Genomic DNA, 19,423 nt, shown 5'->3' with positions numbered 1-19,423 from the left:
CTGATGCTCTTGGGGTGTTTATCTGTGACTGACCATAAAGAACTGTTCGTTTTTCTATTTTCTTAAGTTTGACCATGAGGGCAGGGTGTCCTGTGCCCCCGCCCCTTTCGCCGCCCCCCCCCCCCCCGCTGTGTTTGTGACTTTTGTAACTTTGCACCTGGCAAGGGGATGTGGCCCCTTCCACCTGGTCTGCACCAGCTCAGTGCTCAACTATCCAATAAAGATGCTTTTCAACAAACCTGCCTGCCGTTTGCTCTTCCGTCTTCTCCCTCCACCTTCCCCCTCCTTTTGCTCTCCAACATCTTGTGGGCGTACTGGGACCAGGCGGCGAGAGGGACTTTCTGCATCTTTGGGGCTCAGCCTTCGCTTGTGTTGTCACAAGGGGGGTGAAGTCTTGGGGAGGGCGACCTGGTGGTCGGCCTCCATCGAACCCCCCACCCCCTCTAGAGATGATTCCCCCCCTCCCCCCTTAAACTTGCCCCAGCCAGAGAGTGTCCTCGGGACAGGACCATAGCCAAAACTAATTTCTTCATTAGGGGAAACCTTCGATTTAGCCAAAAAATGGAGGCTGGCAGAACCAACCTGTCCCACAAACATAGCAGTCCCAGAAGCGAGTGGGGACCCAGAGCCAGTTGTTGGGTAGGGATTGTCTCTGTTGCCGAATTGTACTTTTTGCCAACTTGTACTTCCCAAGCGCTTGGTACAGTGCTCTGCACACAGTAAGCGCTCAATAAATACGATTGATGATTGATTGATTGTACTTTCCAAGTGCTTAGTACAGTGCTCTGCACACAGTAAGCACTCAATAAATGTGATTAAAGGAATGAATAAGGTATGAAGTACAGTGCCTCACACATTCTAAAAGAATACCACGATGACTACGATGATGACGACGATAACGTGACTCTTTAGGAGGGAAGAGGCAGGGGAAGGGAGAGCTGATCTGTCAGCCTCCCTGCCAGGACAGAAAGTCGGTCGATCGTTTTTACTGAGCACTTAATCTGGGCCGAGCACTTTACTAGAGAAGCAGTGTGGCTCAGTGGAAAGAGCACGGGTTTTGGAGTCAGAGGTCATGGGTTCGAATTTCGACTCCACCACATGTCTGTTGTGTGACCTTGGAAGTCACTTAACTTCTCTGAGCCTCAGTTACCTCATTTGTAAAATGGGGATTAAGACTGTGAGCCCCACGTGGGACAACTTAATCACCTTGTATCCACCCCAGCGCTTAGAACAGTGCTTTGCACATAGTAAGCGCTTAACAAATGCCACCATCATCATTATTATTATTACTAGGCACTTGGGAGAGTGAAACAGAACAATAAACAGACACAGTCCCTGCTCACAAAGCCCATTGTTGGGTAGGTACCGGGCTCTATATGTTGCCAACGTGTACTTCCCAAGCGCTTAGTACAGTACTCTGCACACAGTAAGCGCTCAATAAATACCATTGAATGAATGAATGACCCTATAGTCTAGAGGGGGAGGCAGACATTAATATAAATAAATTACGGAAGGCAACGGCACAGAGGCCATTCACCTGGGCCTTGTGAATCTAGTCGATGTCCCTGCCCCTATCTACTCAAGAGGTCATCCAACCCATGCCCTTGGTTTCATGCCATCTTATACCTAATTTTTTAGACTGTGAGCCCACTGTTGGGTAGGGACTGTCTCTATATGTTGCCAATTTGTACTTCCCAAGCGCTTAGTACAGTGCTCTGCACATAGTAAGCGCTCAATAAATACGATTGATGATGATGATGATAATTTATTCGGGCGTTGGACCCCAAAACTAAGTAGCCCCTTTCCCCAGGGCCCCCTACTCTTGGGGGGTCTAGACCTCCCTGGAGGCCAGGATACCGCCCCCCACTCCTCCTCTCGACGACACCGGCTTCTCGGGCAGATTAGGGCTACTGTGTAGGTACCATCAATCACCAAAAAAAAAAAAAAAAAAATCAAAAAAACGCCCGAAAGGTGGAATTGAACCACTCTGTCGCTAGACAGCTACAGGTTTGAAGCCTGCACCCCAGACCACTGAGGATCATCCGGGCAGGAATAACTGTTTACTCACAAATTATATAAAGTGCCCCTTTTACAATCTTTTACACTTATGGTTATGTATTATTGGGCTAAGCTAGCATATGAATGATGTATATATATATAGCAGCTGTGCTCGTATGCAAAACTCGCTAAATGTGTTTCTTGTATCTCCTTTTTGCTGAATTTGGGCCAAAATATGCCACGGGCGAACATATTGCCTCTTATTTGCATTGCCCTGTGGGCGCGTGGGGTTCTGGGATACTACGCGCTCAGGTAGGCAGCGAAGGTTTCTTGTCCCACCGAGACTTCCGTCCGCTTCTCTCCGGCCGGGACGAAGGGCCTTGAAGGGCCTTAAAGGGGCAGGCCCCCTTTTAGACTGTGAGCCCACTTGTTGGGTAGGGACTGTATATGTTGCCAACTTGTACTTTCCCAAGCGCTTAGTCCAGTGCTCTGCACCCAGTAAGCGCTCAATAAATACGATTGATTGATTCAATCGTATTTATTGAGCGCTTACAGGGTGCAGAGCACTGGACTAAGCGCTTGGGAAAGTACCAAGCAGCAATAAACAGTGACATTCCCTGCCCACAACGAGCTCTAACCTGCAGGGACTGTGACTGTTATAGTGTGATCTCCCAAACGCTTAGTACAGTGATCTGCACACAGTAAGCGCTCAATAAATACGATTGATTGATGTTTCTAATACGGGGATTCTCCTGTGCAAAAAGGGCAGGACCGAGGCTGCGGCCTGGGGCGGAGGCGGGGACCGGGAGGGAGGGAGAGACGGGAGAGGCTTATTTGGGGGCGCCAGCATTCATTCAATCGTATTTATTGAGCGCCTACTGTGTGCAGAGCACTGTACTAAGCGCTTGGGAAGTACAAGTTGGCAACATATAGAGACGGTCCCTACCCAACAGTGGGCTCGCAGTCTAGAAGGGGGAGACAGAGAACAAAACAAAACATAGTAACAAAATAAAATAAATAGAATAAATATGTACAAATAAAATAGAGTAATAAATACGTACAAACATATATACATATATACAGGTGCTGTGGGGAGGGGAAGGAGGTAAGGCCGGTGGGGGGGGGGGATGGGGACATGTCTGCTGTGTGACCTCGGGCAAGTCACTTAATTTATCTGAGCCTGTTACCTCACCTGTAAAACGGGGATTAAGATTGTGAGCCCCACGTGGGACAACTTGATCACCTCGTATCCCCGCCAGCGCTTAGAACAGCGCTCTGCACATAGTAAGCGCTTAACAAATGCCATCATTATTATAGCCCAGACTGAGCCCCCTCCTTCCTGGGCTTTGGAGTCAGGGGTCATGGTTTCAAATCCCAGCTCCCCCACTTGTCAGCTGTGTGACTTTGGGCAAGTCACTTAACTTCTCTGCGCCTCAGTTCCCCCATCTGTAAAATGGGGATGAAGACTGTGAGCCTCCCGTGGGACAACCTGATCGCCTTGTCACCTCCCCAGCGCTTAGAACACTGCTTTGCACATAGTAAGCACTTAATAAATGCTATCATTATTATTATTATTATTATCTCTCTTGGACTCTGGGGCAATCATTCACAAAGAACTGCTAAATCACCTTCATTACTCTTATGTCTGGGGTCCTCCCCCCATCCTCCCTCCTCTCCTGTCCAAACTTCACCCTGATGTTTGGATCATTTTTCTAAAGCATCATTCCACACACATCTCCCCAGTCCTTAAAAACCTCTAGTGGTTGCGGGTTTCCACATTATGCAGGAACTCTTTCCTGAGTATGGCTTTAAGGCACTCAATTAGTTCTCTTCCTTCTAGTGGGAACTGGGAGTCATAGGACCTGGGTTTAAATCCTGCCTCAGCTACTTGCCTGCTGTGTGACCTTGGGCAAGTCCCTTAGCTTCTCTGTGTGTTTCCTCCTCTTTAAAACGAGGATTAAGTAGCTGTTGTTATCATTATTATTATTATTATATTTTTAACCATTTACTAAGTGTCAAATACTGTTCTAAGCACTAGGGTAGATACAGTTTAATCAATCTGGACACAATCCCTATCTCACATGAGGTTCACAATCTAAGTAGGAGAGAGAACAGGTATTGTACTGTGAGTCCCATGTGGTACAGGAACCACGTCTGATCTGATTACCTTGTATATACTGCAAAGGATTAGTACAGTGCTTAGCAGATAAGTGCATAATGAACTATTATTATTATAATTAGAATTATTTTTATTGTGATCAACCACTCTTCTTTCCCACTACACTCCAGCTCTCTTGCTTTGCTACTTTTAAGCCAACCGATTTCATATGCGTTGCTCTCATTCCTTCCCTCCTTTCTGAAACTCCCCAACCCTTCACCCCCTGAAGACAATTACTTTGGTTTTCCCATCGTTAACACTCTCTTGAAAGCACTAGACGTCCAGGGGGCCTCACCTGATAAATCTCTCATCTACTTATCCTAAACACCCATCACTTTTCTTTCTTTCTTTATTCCTTCCTTCTTTCCTTCCTTCTTCCCTCCCTTCTTTCTTTCTTCCTCTGTTCAATCCTATTTATTGAGTGCTTACTGTGTGCAAAACACTGTACTTAGTGTACTTCTAAGTACTGTACTTCTTTCTTTCCTTCCTCCTTCTTCCTCTGTTCAATCCTATTTATTGAGTGCTTACTGTGTGCAAAACGCTGTACTTAGTGTACTTCTAAGTACTGTACTTCTTTCTTTCTTTCTTTCTTTCCTTTCTTCCTTCCTCCCTCCCTCCTTCCTTCTTTTTCTTTCTTCCTCTGTTCAATCCTATTTATTGAGTGCTTACTGTGTGCAAAACACTGTACTTGGTGTACTTCTAAGTACTGTACTTCTTTCACTTTCTTTCTTTCCTTCTTTCTTTCTTTCCTTCCTTCCTCCCTCCCTTCTTTCTTCCTCTGTTCAATCCTATTTATTGAGTGCTTACTGTGTGCAAAACACTGTACTTAGTGTACTTCTAAGTACTGTACTTCTTTCTTTCTCTTTCTTTCCTTCTTTCTTTCCTTCCTCCCTCCCTTCTTTCTTCCTCTGTTCAATCCTATTTATTGAGTGCTTACTGTGTGCAAAGCACTGTACTTAGTGTACTTCTAAGTACTTTCTTCCTCTGTTCAATCCTATTTACTGAGTGATTACTGTGTGCAAAACAGTGTACTTAGCGCTTGGGAGAGTATAATAGAAAAATAAATATACACAGTCCTTTGCCCACAATGAGCATTCTATGACAACTTAACACATAATAATAGTAATGATAATTGTGGTTCTTGTTAAGCACTTCTGGGAGCCAAACACTGTTCTAAGCACTGGGGTAGATACAAGTTAATCAGGTTAGACACAGTCCCTGTCCCACATGGGGCTCACAGTCCAAGTACTGATTGACAGATTACTCTTCTACTATACTACATTTGATATTCGTCCCAACCCCTTATGTACATGGCTTTGAATTATATATTATAAATTATTTATTCATATTAGCATCTGTCTCCTCCTCTAATAAACTCATTACGGGCAAGGAACGTGTCTGCCAATTCTGGTGCACTGTACTTTCCCAATCAATCAATCAATCAATCAATCAATCGTATTGAGCGCTTACTATGTGCAGAGCACTGTACTAAGCGCTTGGGAAGTACAAATTGGCAACACATAGAGACAGTCCCTACCCAACAGTGGGCTCACAGTCTAAAAGGGGGAGACAGAGAACAGAACCAAACATACCAACAAAATAAAATAAATAGGATAGAAATGTACAAGTAAAATAAACAAATAAATAAATAAATAAATAGAGTAATAAATATGTACAACCATATATACGTATATACAGGTGCTGTGGGGAAGGGAAGGAGGCAAGATGGGGGGATGGAGAGGGGGACGAGGGGGAGAGGAAGGAAGGAAGCGCTACCAAGCGCTTAGTACAGTGCTCTGCACATAGTAGGCGCTCAATAAATACAACTGATTGATACTTTGATTGATACTTTGATTGATTGATTGATTGATAAAGCCCAACCAGCCGCTAAAACCTGATCCTGAGCCTCCCCCTCGTGGGCACCCGGAGAACTGCAGAACCTGTTGGGGCCGTGTCATCGTGGAAACCCAAACTCGTCCTCTCATCACCATCAATCGTATTTATTGATTGCTTACTGTGTGCAGAACACTGTACTAAGCCCTTGGGAAAGTACAATACAGCAATAAAGAGTTACAATCCCTCCCCACAACGAGCTCGCAGTCTAGAGTGGAGGAGACAGACAGACATCAATATAAATCAATAAAATGACAGAGCTATACATAAGTGCTGTGGGGTGGGGAGGGGGGAAAGATAATAATAATAATAATAATGGCATTTATTAAGCGCTTACTATGTGCAAAGCACTGTTCTAAGCGCTGGGGAGGTTACAAGGTGATCAGGTTGTTCCTCGTGGGGCTCACAGATTTAATCCCCATTTTCCAGATGAGGTAACTGAGGCACAGAGAAGTGAAGTGACTCGCCCAAAGTCACACAGCTGACAATTGGCAGAGCCGAGATTTGAACCCATGACTTCTGACTCCAAAGCCCGGGCTCTTTCCTACTGAGCCACGCTGCTTCTCTAAGAAGAGCAAAGGAAGCTCTCATCAAAACACTTGCCCTCTCCGTTATCCTCTTCCTGGCTGCCGTCTTCAACTGTTCTCTCTCTAGGGGCTTCTTCCCCACTGCTCTCAAATATACTCATGTTTCCCCTAGCCTAAAATGCCTCCCCTTGACCCCATGGCTCCCTCCAATTATTGTCCCATTTCCCTCATACCATTTCTCTCCAAACTCCTTGAGCGAGTTGTCTATACCCACTGCCTCCCATTACTCTTCACCAATTCTCTCCCTGACTCCTCATATCTGGCCTCTGCCCCCTTCACTACACAGACACTCGCCCTCTCTACAGTCACCATTGACCTTCTTGCCCAAACCGACAGCCTCCACTCTATCCTAATTCTCCTTGACCTTTTAGCTGCCTTCTGTCGACCACCTCCTCCTTCTCCTGGAAACAATATAATAATAATAATAATGGCATTTAGTAAGCGCTTACTATGTGCAAAGCACTATTCTAAGTGCTGGGGAGGTTACAGGGTGATCAGGTTCTCCCACGGGGAGAACCATAAAAGCACTTAGTACAGTGGTCTGCACAGTACTACTAATTATGGCATTTGTACTGTACTGCACTAAACAGTTGGGAGAGTACACTATAACAAACACATTTCCTGCCCACAACGAGCTTACAGTTTACAGTGGGAGACAGACATTAACACAAACAAATAAATTACAGATATGTACGTAAGTGCTGTGGGGCTGGGTGAATAAAGAGAGCAAATCAGGTCGACGCATACGGGAATGGTATCTAATCCAACACTTAGTATGGTAGAGAAGCAGCGTGGCTCAGTGGAAAGAGCCCGGGCTTGGGAGTCAGAGGTCATGGGTTCGAATCCCGGCTCTGCCACTTGTCTGCTGTGTGACTTTGGGCAAGTCATTTAACTTCTCTGGGCCTCAGTTCCCTCATCTGTAAAATGAGGATGAAGACTGTGAGCCCCCCGTGGGACAACCTGATCACCTTGTAAGTTCCCCAGCGCTTAGAACAGTGCTTTGCACACAGTAAGCGTTTAATAAATGCCATCATTATTACTTAATTTCTCTGAGCCTCGGTTACCTCATCTGTAAAATGGGGTTAAGACTGTGAGCCCCACGTGGCACAACCTGATCACTTTGTATTCCGCCCCCCCAGAGCTGAGAACAGCACATAGTAAGCGCTTAACAAATGCCATAATAATAATAATAATAATGAGGGCATTTGTTAGGTGCTTACTATGTGCAAAGCACTGTTCTAAGCGCTGGGGGAGGTTACAAGGTGATCAGGTTGTCCCACGGGGGGGCTCACAGTTTTAATCCCCATTTTACAGATGAGGGAACTGAGGCCCAGAGAAGTGAAGTGACTTGCCCAAAGTTGGCACAACCTGATCACTTTGTATTCCGCCCCCCCAGAGCTGAGAACAGCACATAGTAAGCGCTTAACAAATGCCATAATAATAATAATAATAATGAGGGCATTTGTTAGGTGCTTACTATGTGCAAAGCACTGTTCTAAGCGCTGGGGGAGGTTACAAGGTGATCAGGTTGTCCCACGGGGGGGCTCACAGTTTTAATCCCCATTTTACAGATGAGGGAACTGAGGCCCAGAGAAGTGAAGTGACTTGCCCAAAGTCACACAGCTGACAGTTGGCCGAGGCGGGATTTGAACCCATGGCCTCTAACTCCAAAGCCCGGGCTCTTTCCACTGAGCCACGTTTTGTTGTGGGCTGTGTTTGTGAGAGAGAGAAAAACAAAACAAAACAAACATAACTTAAACAAACAAAAAATAAAGAAACAACAACAAAAAACCTAAACTCGTCAGACATCTGGGCCCCTCACTGCCTCCTCCCCTCCCTCCGCCTTCAGGAAAGAAGCTCCTTCTCCACCTCAGTCCTCCAAGACCATAGAGGTTACGGAGAGGCAGGGCCGTCCTCGTGGTTGCCCCGAACCATAGAAGTTCCTGGCGGGGCGCTGGAAAGAGAGGCAGGAAGTGCAGAGTCCGCGGCCCGTCGGGCCGTCCCGGCGCCGAAACTCGGTGGTCTTACGCGCGGGGGGACCGAGTGAGCATGCGCGCGTGGATGCCTGGCGAAGGGGGGGGACTAGCGGGCCGGTCCGCGCATGCGCACTTCCGAAGGGCTGGAGAGGCTCAGCATCGACGGCAGCCCTGGTACCCGGGCCTCGTCCGCCGTTGCCCCGGGCGATGGAGACGGACCGAGCGGCCGTGCCGCTTCCAGGGAGGAAGAGATTCATCATCCCCCTGGAGGCGGAAGACCCCGGGCCGGTAAGTAGGGTGGGGGGTCCCCGGGAGGAGGGTCAGCTCCCCAATAAATTCTGCACAGAGTAAGCGCTCAATAAATACTATTGATTGATTGTTAAGCGCTTACCATGTGCCAAGCACCGCCCTAAGCGCTGGGGTAGATGCAAGGTCATCAGGTTGTCCCATGCGGGGCTCACACTCTTCACCCCCATTTTACAGACGAGGTAACTGAGGCACAGGGAAGTTAAGCGACTTGCCCAAAGCAACACAGCTGGCCAGTGGCAGGGCCGGAATTAGAACCCACGACCTCTAACTCCCAAGTTCGTGATCTCCGGAGCCCGGGCTTGGGAGTCAGAGGTCAATCAATCAATCAGTCATCATCATCAATCGTATTTATTGAGCGCTTACTGTGTGCAGAGCACTGTACTAAGCGCTTGGGAAGTACAAGTTGGCAACGTATAGAGACAGTCCCTACCCAACAGTAGGCTCAAAGTCTAAAAGGTCATGGGTTCAAATTCTGGGTCTGCCAATTGTCAGCCGTGTGACTTTGGGCAAGGCACTTAACTTCTCTGGGCCTCAGTTACCTCAACTGTAAAATGAGGATTAATACTGTGAGCCCCCTGTGGGACAACCTGATCACCATGTAACCTCCCCAGCGCTTAGAACAGTGCTTTGCACATAGTAACCACTTAAGAAATGCCGTTATTATTATCTCCCCAATCTTGCTCCCCCAGGTGAAGCCGCTGTTTAAGGCGGGAGCCGCCCCCCATCCCACCGGGGACCCGGTTCCCCCAGCCTCCGACCCCTCGGCTGGTAGCACCGATGGGACCTCCACCGTGAAACCCGGCACAAGGAGCAGCAGCATCATCGTGAGCCCCCGACAGGTGAGGGGGTCTGGCCCGGCCGCAGGAAATGTGTCCGTTAGATCGTTGTGTTGTACTCTCCCAAGCGCTAAGTACAGAGCTATGCACATAGTAAGCACTGAGATTGACTGACCAACTGATTAGGGGTGGGGCACGAGTTTGCTAATAATAATGGCATTTATTAAGTGCTTACTATGTGCAAAGCACTGTTCTAAGCGCTGGGGAGGTTACAGGGGGGCTCACAGTCTTAATCCCCGTTTTACAGATGAGGGAACTGAGGCACAGAGAAATGACTTGCCCAAAGTCACACAGCTGACAAGTGGCGGAGCCGGGATTTGAACCCATGATCTCTGACTCCAAATAATAATAATGGTATTTACCAAGCGCTTACTATGTGCAAAGCACTGTTCTAAGCACTGGGGAGGTTACAAGGTGATCAGGTTGTCCCACGGGGGGCTGACAGTCTTAATCCCCATTTTACAGATGAGGTAACTGAGGCCCAGAGAAGTTAAGTGACTTGCCCAAAGTCACACAGCTGACAGTTGGCGAAGGTGGGATTTGAACCCATGACCTCTGACTCCAAAGCCCGGGCTCTTTCCACTGAGCCACGCTGCTTCTCAATACAACAATAATACTGTTGTATTAAACTCTCCTAAGCGCACAGTACGGTGCTCTGCACATAGTAAGCACTCAGTAAATGCCATTCATTGATCCACCTCTAGACTGTAAGCTCGTTGTGGGCAGGGAATGTCTGTTTGAGAAGCTGTGTGGAGAAGTGGATATAGCACAAGCCTGGGAGTCAGAAGGTCATTGGTTCTAATCCCGGCTCTGCTGCTTGTCTGCTATGTGTGCAGGTCACTTCACTTCTCTGGCCCTCAGTTTTTTTTTTTTTAATGGCATTTATTAAGCGCTTACTATGTGCAAAGCACTGTTCTAAGCGCTGGGGAGGTTACAAGGTGATCAGGTGTCCCACGTGGGGCTCACAGTCTTCATCCCCATTTTACAGATGAGGTAACTGAGGCACAGAGAAGTGAAGTGACTTGCCCAAAGTCACACAGCTGACAAATTGGCGGAGCCGGGGTTCGAACCCATGACCTCTGACTCTAAAGCCCCGGCTCTTTTCCACTGAGCCACGCTGCTTCTCTACGGAGGGGATTGCGACTGTGAGCCCCACGTGGGACAGGGTCTGTGTCCAACCTGATTTTCTTATATGCACCCCAGCATCAGCGCTGAACAAATACCATCATTATTATTGTTATATTGTACTCTTCCAAGCGCTTAGTTCAGGGCTGTGCACACAGTATGACTGAATAAATGAATGAGTGAATGACTGACCTCGGCATCTTGCCTCTCTCTCTCTCTCCCCCGCTGCAGCGGGGAAACCCGGTGTTAAAATACGTGCGGAATGTAACCTGGCAGTTTGGGGACATCGTACCCGACTATGTGCTGGGACAGAGCACCTGTGCCCTCTTCCTCAGGTGCGAGCGTGGGGGTCGGGGTAGGAGCCTGAGCTCCTTTCAGATCTCCTCCCCGCTCCCCCCGGCTCTCATAGTACAGTGCGGTGGAAGAGAGCCAGTGTGGGCTGGGGAGGTGACAGGCACAGGCATCAGGGTCAATCCTGCCTGGGTGGGGCAGTGACCCCGGAGCGTGGGTTGTCACCCCACAGTCTGCGCTACCACAATCTCCACCCCAACTACATCCATGAGCGGCTGCAGGGCCTGGGCAAGACGTACCAGTTGCGGGTGCTGTTGCTGCAGGTGGACGTGGTGAGAACCCCAGTAGGGCTGGAGGGGAAGCGGGGAGGGGGTTGTGGGGTCGTCATCAATAGCAGGAGCGCTTACTGCCTGTAGAGAACACTCTACTACAGGCGAGGTGCCGGGAGCTCGAGCTCACTCCCCCACAAACCCCCCGTGTGTCCCTGAGCAGAAGGACCCCCGGCACGTACTGAAGGAGCTGGCCCGGATGTGTCTGCTGGCGGAATGCACCCTCATCCTGGCCTGGAGGTGGGAGAGCGGCGTCCTCACGCTGGCTTGGAGGCGGGGGTGGGACACCCTTGTTCTGGACCAGGAGTGGGAGAGGGGCAACCCTAACACGGCTTGGAGGTGGGGTGGGACATACTTGACCTGGCCCGGAGGGGGTGGGGAACAACGTGGGATGGAGGAGGAGGGAGAGGGACGGGCTCTTCCTGCCCACTCTCCCACCCCAGCCCCGAGGAAGCCGGCCGCTACCTGGAGACCTACAAGGCCTATGAGCAGAAGCCGGCCGACCTGCTGAAGGAGAAGCTGGAACAAGACTTCCTGTCGCGGGTGAGGTTCTCGCCCCCCCTTCCGAGGCCCCCAACCCACTTCAGCTGTGTCCCCTCTCCCTGACCCCGGCCTCTCTCCCCACAGGTGACCGACTGCCTGACCACGGTGAAGTCCGTCAACAGGACAGACAGCATGACCCTGCTTTCCACTTTTGGGGTAAGGCTGGGGCTGACAGGAACTGGGGGACGGAACGGTCACGGGGCAGCCTCTCCCCAACCCGCCCCTGCACCCCTATCTCCTCAGTCCCTGGACCAGCTTGTGGCCGCTTCAGCAGAGGACCTGTCCCTGTGCCCGGGCTTCGGACCCCAGAAGGTGAGGGGGAGATGGGGTGAGGCGGGGGGAAGGAGAGCCGCACACTCAGCCTGACAAATGCCGCCGTTTAATAACGTCTCTGGTGTCCTCCCCACTCCAGGCCCGGCGACTCTTCGACACCCTGCACGAGCCATTCCTGAAGGGGTCCCGGTAGTCCCCTGTGACCTGTGGCGCGTCCAATAAAACGTGTGTGCACCTGTGCCACTGCCTGCATCTGCTTCTGTGCCCACCAAGGCAGAGGATGGGCAGGAGGTGACACTGTAGTCTGGTCCTGTTCCCACTGTGCCCCTCCTCCTCCACCTCAATTCCCCTCTTTCAGCTTCTTCTTTTTCTTCTTGGTGGGGTGCTGGGTCAGGGTCTCCAACCCGGGCTGGGGTTCTGGCTCAGCCTCCAAGGGGGTTAGCACTGGCGCTGGGGAGTTGCACTCCTCCTTTCTCCTCTTCTTTTTGGTGGGGGGCTCCAGCCCTGCCTCAGTTACCTCAGGCAGCTCCAACACTGGGGCCTCAGACTCCTCCTTTCTCTTTCTCCTCTTCTTGGTGGGGAGCTGGTCCAGCTGGCAGGGAGGCAGGGGCTCTGACAGGGGCCCGGCCCCCAGCTCTGCCTCAGCTCCCAGGGGCAGCGCAGGCGGCAGGGGCTCGGATTCCTCCTTTCTCCTCTTCCTCCTCTTCTGGGTGGGGAGCCGGTCCAGCTGGCAGGGAGGCTCCGACAAGGGCCCGGCCTCCATCTCTGCCTCAGCCCCCACAGGTAGATCTGGCACTGGGGGTTCTGGCTCCGGGGGCTGGGATTCCTCCTTTATCCTCCTCCTCTTCTTGGTGGGGAGCTGTTCCAGCTGGCAGGGGGGCTCCAACACTGTCTCGGCCCCCAGAGGCAGCTCTGGCACTGAGGTCTCCAGCTTCACCTCTGGGGATCTGGACTCCTTTCTCCTCCTCCTCTTCTTGGTGGAGGGCTCTTCCAGCTGGCAGGGGGGCTTCAACAGGAGCTCCTGCTCTGTCTCAGTTACTGGGCGCAGCTCAAGAACTGGGGCCTCAGGCTCCTGTTTTCTCCTCCTCTTCCTCAGCTTGGGGCTTAGGGGCTCCGGGCCTGGCTCCCCATGTGCCCCAGTTCCTCCTGAGAGAACCCCATCACCCCTATCGCAGGCCTCAACTTCTTGTTTGAGCTCCGGCTCTGCCTCTTTCCCTCGTTTCTTTGTCCTCTTCCTCCTGGGGTCTGCGGCGTCCGCCGTGGCCCCGGGCTTCCTGTTCCGAGGCTGGGCAGGCGGGCTGCCCCCAAATGCCCGGAATCGCTGGCGGAGTCCCGGTGGTATCTGAGGCGGGGGTGGGGACGGGATGGACAGAGGCTGGGAGGGAGTCTGGAGGGCCAAGGGGCCATCACACACGTTGAGGGAGCCCTTCAGGGCTGGCCCACACACCAGTTGTCCCCGGGCTGCAGACGGCACCAGCAGACAGGGGCCACCGCCCGCAAAGCTGCCCGGGTTGCTTAGGACCTGGTAGGAACGGCGACTTCCATCTTTGGTCTTCAGGCTTTTGAGTCCGGCCAGCGGCACTCGACGCCCATTGAAGCTAGGGGAGGGGCAGTAAGGCGAGACGTGAGAGAGTCAATCATATTTATTAAGCCCTTACTGGATGCAGGGTGCTGTCCTAAGCACTTGAGAGAGTACACTGTAACAGTATAACAAACACATTCCCCGCCCACAACAAGCTTACAGTCTAGAGGGGGAGACAGACATTAATACAAATTACAGATACGTACCGAAGTGCTGTGGAGCCGGAGATGGGAATGGTGAATAAAGGGATCAAGTCGGGACAAGGCAGAAGAGAGGTGGGAATAGAGAAAAGGGGGGCTAAGTCAGGGAAGGCCCCCTGGAGATGTGCCTTCAATGAGGCTTTGAGATGGGGGTGGGGGGAGAGTAATTGTCTGTCGGATAGGAGGAGGAAGAGCATACCAAGCCAGAGGCAGGACGTGGGTGAGAAGTAGGCGGTGAGATGGACAAGATCGAAGTACAGTAAGAACGTTGGCATTAGGGGAGCAAAGTATGCAGGCTGGGTTGGAGAAGAGTCTTCCTCCCTTCAAGGCCCTACTGAGAGCTCACCTCCTCCAGGAGGCCTTCCCAGACTGAGCCCCTTCCTTCCTCTCCCCCTCGTCCCCCTCTCCATCCCCCTCATCTTGCCTCCTTCCCTTCCCCACAGCACCTGTATATATGTATATATGTTTGTACATATTTATTACTCTATTTTACTTGTACATATCTATTCTATTTTATTTTGTTAGTATGTTTGGTTTTGTTCTCTGTCTCCCCCTTTTAGACTGTGAGCCCACTGTTGGGTAGGGACTGTCTCTATATGTTGCCAACTTGTACTTCCCAAGTGCTTAGTACAGTGCTTTGCACACAGTAAGCGCTCAATAAATACGATTGATTGATTGATTGATTGATTGATTGAAGAGTACTGAGGTGAAGTAGGAGGGGACAAGCAGACTGAGCTCTTTAAAGCCCAGGGGGAGACGTTTCTGTTTGATGTGGAGGGGGATAAGGAACCACTGGAAGTTCTTGAGTGGGGAAATGTGGGCTGAACACCTTCAGGAGAACTCGAGCATGGGGGTTGGAGGAATCCTCTAATGCATAACAAGCGTTCAAATCCCGCTGTTACTACTGGGGATGGGATGTCAATTGCGTGGGGGGCGTTGTGCCATAAGCCTGGAAACGGGAGTGTTCCCCCCTGGGTTGTATGCTCGCTGTGGGCAGGGTATGTCCACCAACTCTGCTGTATTGTACTCTCCCAAGAGCTTGGTACAGTGCTCCACACACAGTAAGCGCTCAATAAATACGACTGATTTGAGCGTGTCATTACGCGAGAAGCAGGGGTGGGTAAAGTGGCACTAACCCCGGGAGTGGGCAGGAGAGGAAACAGGTGGGCTGTTCGGGCCGGGGCCTCTTACCTCTCGGGAACGAAGTCCGCGGGGGCTTTGATGAGCCACAGTTCGGTGGTCGGCGACTGCAGCGACTCCAGGGAAAATGGCACGTCGGTCGGGGGCGCCGAGGGGGAGAAGTCCGGGGGACACTCGAATTTCTTGATGGCTGAGGAGAGGGGCCAGAGGGTCAGAGGGCAGGAAGTTCTCCTGTCACCCAAGCACAATGGCGTCGTGGATACAGCACAGGCCTGGGTGTCAGAAGGTGATGGGTTCTAATCCCGACTTTGTCGCTTGCTTGTTGTGTGACCTTGGGCAAGTCACTTGACTTCTCCGTGCCTCAGTTACCCCCTCTGTAAAATGGGGATTGAGACTGCTACCCCCTCTGTAAAATAGGAATTGAGGCTGTGCGCCCCAAATGAAACAGGGACTGTGTCCAACCCGATCTGCTTGTCTAAGAATAATAATGATGGCATTTATTAAGCGCTTACCTATGTGCAAAGCACTGTTCTAAGCGCTGGGGAGGTTACAAAGGGATCAGGTTGTCCCACGGCGGGGTGGGGGGGGGCTCACAGTCTTAATCCCCATTTTACAGATGAGGCAACTGAGGCCCAGAGAAGTGAAGTGACTTGCCCAAAGTGACACAGCTGACAATTGGCGGAGCCCGGATTTGAACCCATGACCCAGACTGAGCCCCTTCCTTCCTCTCCCCCTCTCCATCCCCCCATCTTACCTCCTTCCCTTCCCCACAGCACCTGTATATATGTATATATGTTTGTATGTATTTATTACTCTATTTATTTTACTTGTACATATCTATTCTATTTATTTTATTTTGTTAGTATGTTTGGTATGGTTTTCTCCGTCTCCCCCTTTTAGACTGTGAGCCCACTGTTGGGTAGGGACCGTCTCTAGATGTTGCCACCTTGGACTTCCCAAGCGCTTAGTCCAGTGCTCTGCACACAGTAAATGCTCAATAAATACGACTGAATGAATGAAAGCTATATGCACATCATTAAGAAAAGAAGCGTGGCCCAGTGGAAAGAGCACGGGCTTGATTGATTGATTTTATTTTGTTAGTATGTTTGGTTTTGTTGTCTGTCTCCCCCTTTTAGCCTGTGAGCCCACTGTTGGGTAGGGACCGTCTCTAGATGTTGCCACCTTGGACTTCCCAAGCGCTTAGTCCAGTGCTCTGCACACAGTGAGCGCTCAATAAATACGACTGAATGAATGAATGAATTAAAGCTATATGCACATCATTAAGAAAAGAAGCGTGGCCCAGTGGAAAGGGCACGGGCTTGATGGATTGATTTTATTTTGTTAGTATGTTTGGTTTTGTTGTCTGTCTCCCCCTTTTAGACTGTGAGCCCACTGTTGGGTAGGGACCGTCTCTAGAGGTTGCCACCTTGGACTTCCCAAGCGCTTAGTCCAGTGTTCTGCACACAGTAAGCGCTCAATAAATACGACTGAATGAATGAATGAATTAAAGCTATATGCACATCATTAAGAAAAGCAGCCTGGCTCAGTGGAAGGCGCATGGCCTTGACTGATTGACTCCAAAGCCCGGGCCCTTTCCACTGAGCCACGCTGCTGGGAACAGTGCCTGGCGCATATTAAGCGCTTAACACGTGCCATAATAATAATTCTAAGTATTATTATTATTATTATTATTATTATTATTATTATTGCCCAAGTCCCCCCCCCTCCCCCGGCTTACCGGGAAGCCCAGGAGGCTGCTGCAGCCACATGGTCCGACGGGGGTCAGCCGCGCCGCGAGCTGGGGCCGGAAGACCGGAAATACGTCATCGAAAGGGGGCGGGGCCTGTTGGCAAGGACGAGTCCATAGCAACCGAGATGGAGGTGGGGCCTGAGGGCGACAAAACCGGTATTTCGGGAGATGAAGAGATTTTCGTCCCCGTAATCAATCAATCAATCAATCAATCAATCAATCAATCGTATTTATTGAGCGCTTACTGTGTGCAGACCACTGTACTAAGCGCTTGGGATGTACAAGTTGGCAACATAGAGAGACACTCCCTACCCAACAGTGGGCTCACAGTCTAGAAGGGGGAGACAGAGAACAAAACCAAACATACTAACAAAATAAAATCAATCAATCAATCGTATTTATTGAGCGCTTACTGTGTGCGGAGCACTGTACTAAGCGCTTGGGAAGTACAAGTTGGCAACATAGAGAGACGGCCCCTGCCCAACAGTGGGCTCGCAGTCTAGAAGGGGGAGACAGAGAACAAAACCAAACATATTAACAAAATAAAATAAATAGAAATGGAGAGAGAGAAACAGAGAGGGGGCAGAGAAACAGAGAGACAGAGAAAGAGAGGAAGAAATAGAGAAATGGAGAGAGAGAGAGAAACAGAGAGGGGGCAGAGAAACACAGAGAGACAAACAGGCAGAGACAGAAAGAGAAACAGAGACAAACAGGGAAACAGAGACAGAGAAGCAGAGAGAGAGAGAGGCAGAGACAGAGAAAGAGAGAGGAGGGGGCTTCAGGGCCCGAAGCCAGTCCCCTGCCCCCCTAGAAGGGGGAGACAGAGAACAAAACAAAATATATTAATACAATAAAATAAATAGAATAGATATGTACAAGTAAAATGAATAGAGTAATAAATATGTACACACATATATACATATATACTGATGCTGTGGGGAAGGGGAGGAGGTAAGGCGAGGGGGATGGAGGGGGGAGGAGGGGGAGAGGAAGGAGGGGGTTCAGTCTGGGAAGGCCTCCTGGAGGAGGTGAGCCATATGGGTTAGGATGGATGACATATGGGTTAGGGCCTCCCTCTCCCGCATCGGAGCCACGGAGAACCAACGCACTGGTGGTTCAGTGGTAGAATTCTCCCGTCCCACACCGGGGATCTGGGTTCGAGTCCTGACCAATGCACGCAGATTTTCCCAGATTGAGGTCCCTCCTTCCTCTCCCCCTCGCCTTACCTCCTTCCCCTCCCCACAGCACCTGTATATATGTTTGTACGTATTTATTAATCTATTTCTTTATTCTTTTGTACATATTTATTCTATTTTATTTTGTTGATGTTCTGTTTTGTTCCCTGTGAGCCCGCTGTTGGGGAGGGACCGTCTCTGTATGTTGCCAACTTGTACTTCCCAAGCGCTTAGTACAGTGCTGTCCACACAGTAAGCGCTCAATAAATACGATTGAGTAAATGAACGCCTCCCGCGACCCTCCCGGGCTTGGTTCGCTCCACGGGACTTTAAAGTTGGTCGTGGGGGAAACAAGTGAAACTCGGCGGTTGCTCCCTGACTGGCCACCAGAGGGCAGGCTCGGCTCGAGCAACTCCGCCCCAATCAATCAATCAATCGTATTTATTGAGCGCTTACTGTGTGCAGAGCACTGTACTAAGCGCTTGGGAAGTACAACTTGGCAACATATAGAGACGGTCCCTACGCAGCAGCGGGCTCACAGTCTAGAAGGGGGAAGACGGAGAACAAAACAAAACATATTAACAAAATAAAATAAATAGAATAGATATGTACAAGTAAAATAAATATAGTAATAAATACGTACAAACATATATACATGTATATATGTATGTATGTATATATGCGATTCATTTATTGAGCACTTACTGTGTGCAGAGCACTGTACTAAGCGCTTGGGAAGTACAAGTTGGCAACATATAGAGACAGTCCCTACCCAACAGTGGGATCCCAGTCTAGAAGGGGGAAGACGGAGAACAAAACAAAACATATTAACAAAATAAAATAAATAGAATAGATATGTACACACTCTGCACACAGTAAGCGCTCAATAAATACGATTGATTGATTGATTGATTGATTGATTGATTGATACCCCCTTCTAGACTGTGAGCCCACTGTTGGGTAGGGACCGTCTCTAAATGTTGCCAACTGGTGCTTCCCAAGCGCTTAGGACAGTGCTCTGCACACAGTAAGTGCTCAATAAATACGATTGATTGATTGATTGATATATACATCTATATGTATACATGTACATATATGTATAGCTGCATGTATATGTATGTATATATATATATGTATATATAGAAGCAGCATGGATCAGTGGAAAGAGCCTGGGCTTTGGAGTCAGAGGTCATGGGTTCAAATCCCGACTCTGCCAATTGCCAGCTGTGAATTTGGGCGAGTCACTTAACTTCTCTGT

General features: G+C 49.9%; 2 protein-coding genes and 1 non-coding gene across 3 annotated transcripts; 1 reads left to right on the top strand and 2 right to left on the bottom strand.

Annotated features, from left to right (window-relative positions):
* Nucleotides 1-1,961: 1,961 nt before the first annotated feature.
* On the bottom strand, nucleotides 1,962-2,048 carry TRNASTOP-UCA. The gene has a single exon. It is a non-coding gene; the product is annotated as a tRNA-Sec (tRNA).
* Nucleotides 2,049-8,737: 6,689 nt separating this feature from the next.
* On the top strand, nucleotides 8,738-12,557 carry ERCC1 (ERCC excision repair 1, endonuclease non-catalytic subunit). The gene is given in 10 exon segments (XM_038767114.1): nucleotides 8,738-8,788; nucleotides 8,790-8,900; nucleotides 9,611-9,760; nucleotides 11,114-11,217; nucleotides 11,406-11,505; nucleotides 11,666-11,742; nucleotides 11,946-12,045; nucleotides 12,130-12,201; nucleotides 12,289-12,357; nucleotides 12,458-12,557. Coding segments are annotated over 10 exon segments (888 nt in total). The 3' UTR covers nucleotides 12,512-12,557.
* A 74-nt stretch (nucleotides 12,558-12,631) lies between these two features.
* On the bottom strand, nucleotides 12,632-17,104 carry POLR1G (RNA polymerase I subunit G). Its single transcript, XM_038767113.1, has 3 exons — nucleotides 16,979-17,104; nucleotides 15,292-15,430; nucleotides 12,632-13,916 (listed from the first exon to the last, which is right to left on the bottom strand). The coding sequence occupies exons 1-3, from the start codon at nucleotides 17,007-17,009 to the stop codon at nucleotides 12,659-12,661; spliced, it is 1,428 nt and encodes a 475-aa protein (XP_038623041.1). The 5' UTR covers nucleotides 17,010-17,104; the 3' UTR covers nucleotides 12,632-12,658.
* Nucleotides 17,105-19,423: the final 2,319 nt, after the last annotated feature.

The sequence above is a fragment of the Tachyglossus aculeatus genome, chromosome 26 (assembly GCF_015852505.1).
Source record: "Tachyglossus aculeatus isolate mTacAcu1 chromosome 26, mTacAcu1.pri, whole genome shotgun sequence".
NCBI lineage: Eukaryota > Metazoa > Chordata > Mammalia > Monotremata > Tachyglossidae > Tachyglossus > Tachyglossus aculeatus.
The sequence above is the reverse complement of the archived record's forward strand: the minus strand, read 5'-3'. Positions and strand labels throughout refer to the sequence as shown.

What these genes read in the sequence shown, in the direction of transcription:
- POLR1G (XM_038767113.1), bottom strand. Translation starts at nt 17,009, where the DNA reads ATGTGGCTGCAGCAGCCTCCTGGGCTTCCCG. An exon ending in GCAGCCTCCTGGGCTTCCCG is followed by an intron (nt 15,431 to 16,978) that starts GTAAGCCGGGGG and finishes CCCTCTCCTCAG; the next exon opens with CCATCAAGAAATTCGAGTGT. An exon ending in GCGGACTTCGTTCCCGAGAG is followed by an intron (nt 13,917 to 15,291) that starts GTAAGAGGCCCC and finishes CCCCTCCCCTAG; the next exon opens with CTTCAATGGGCGTCGAGTGC.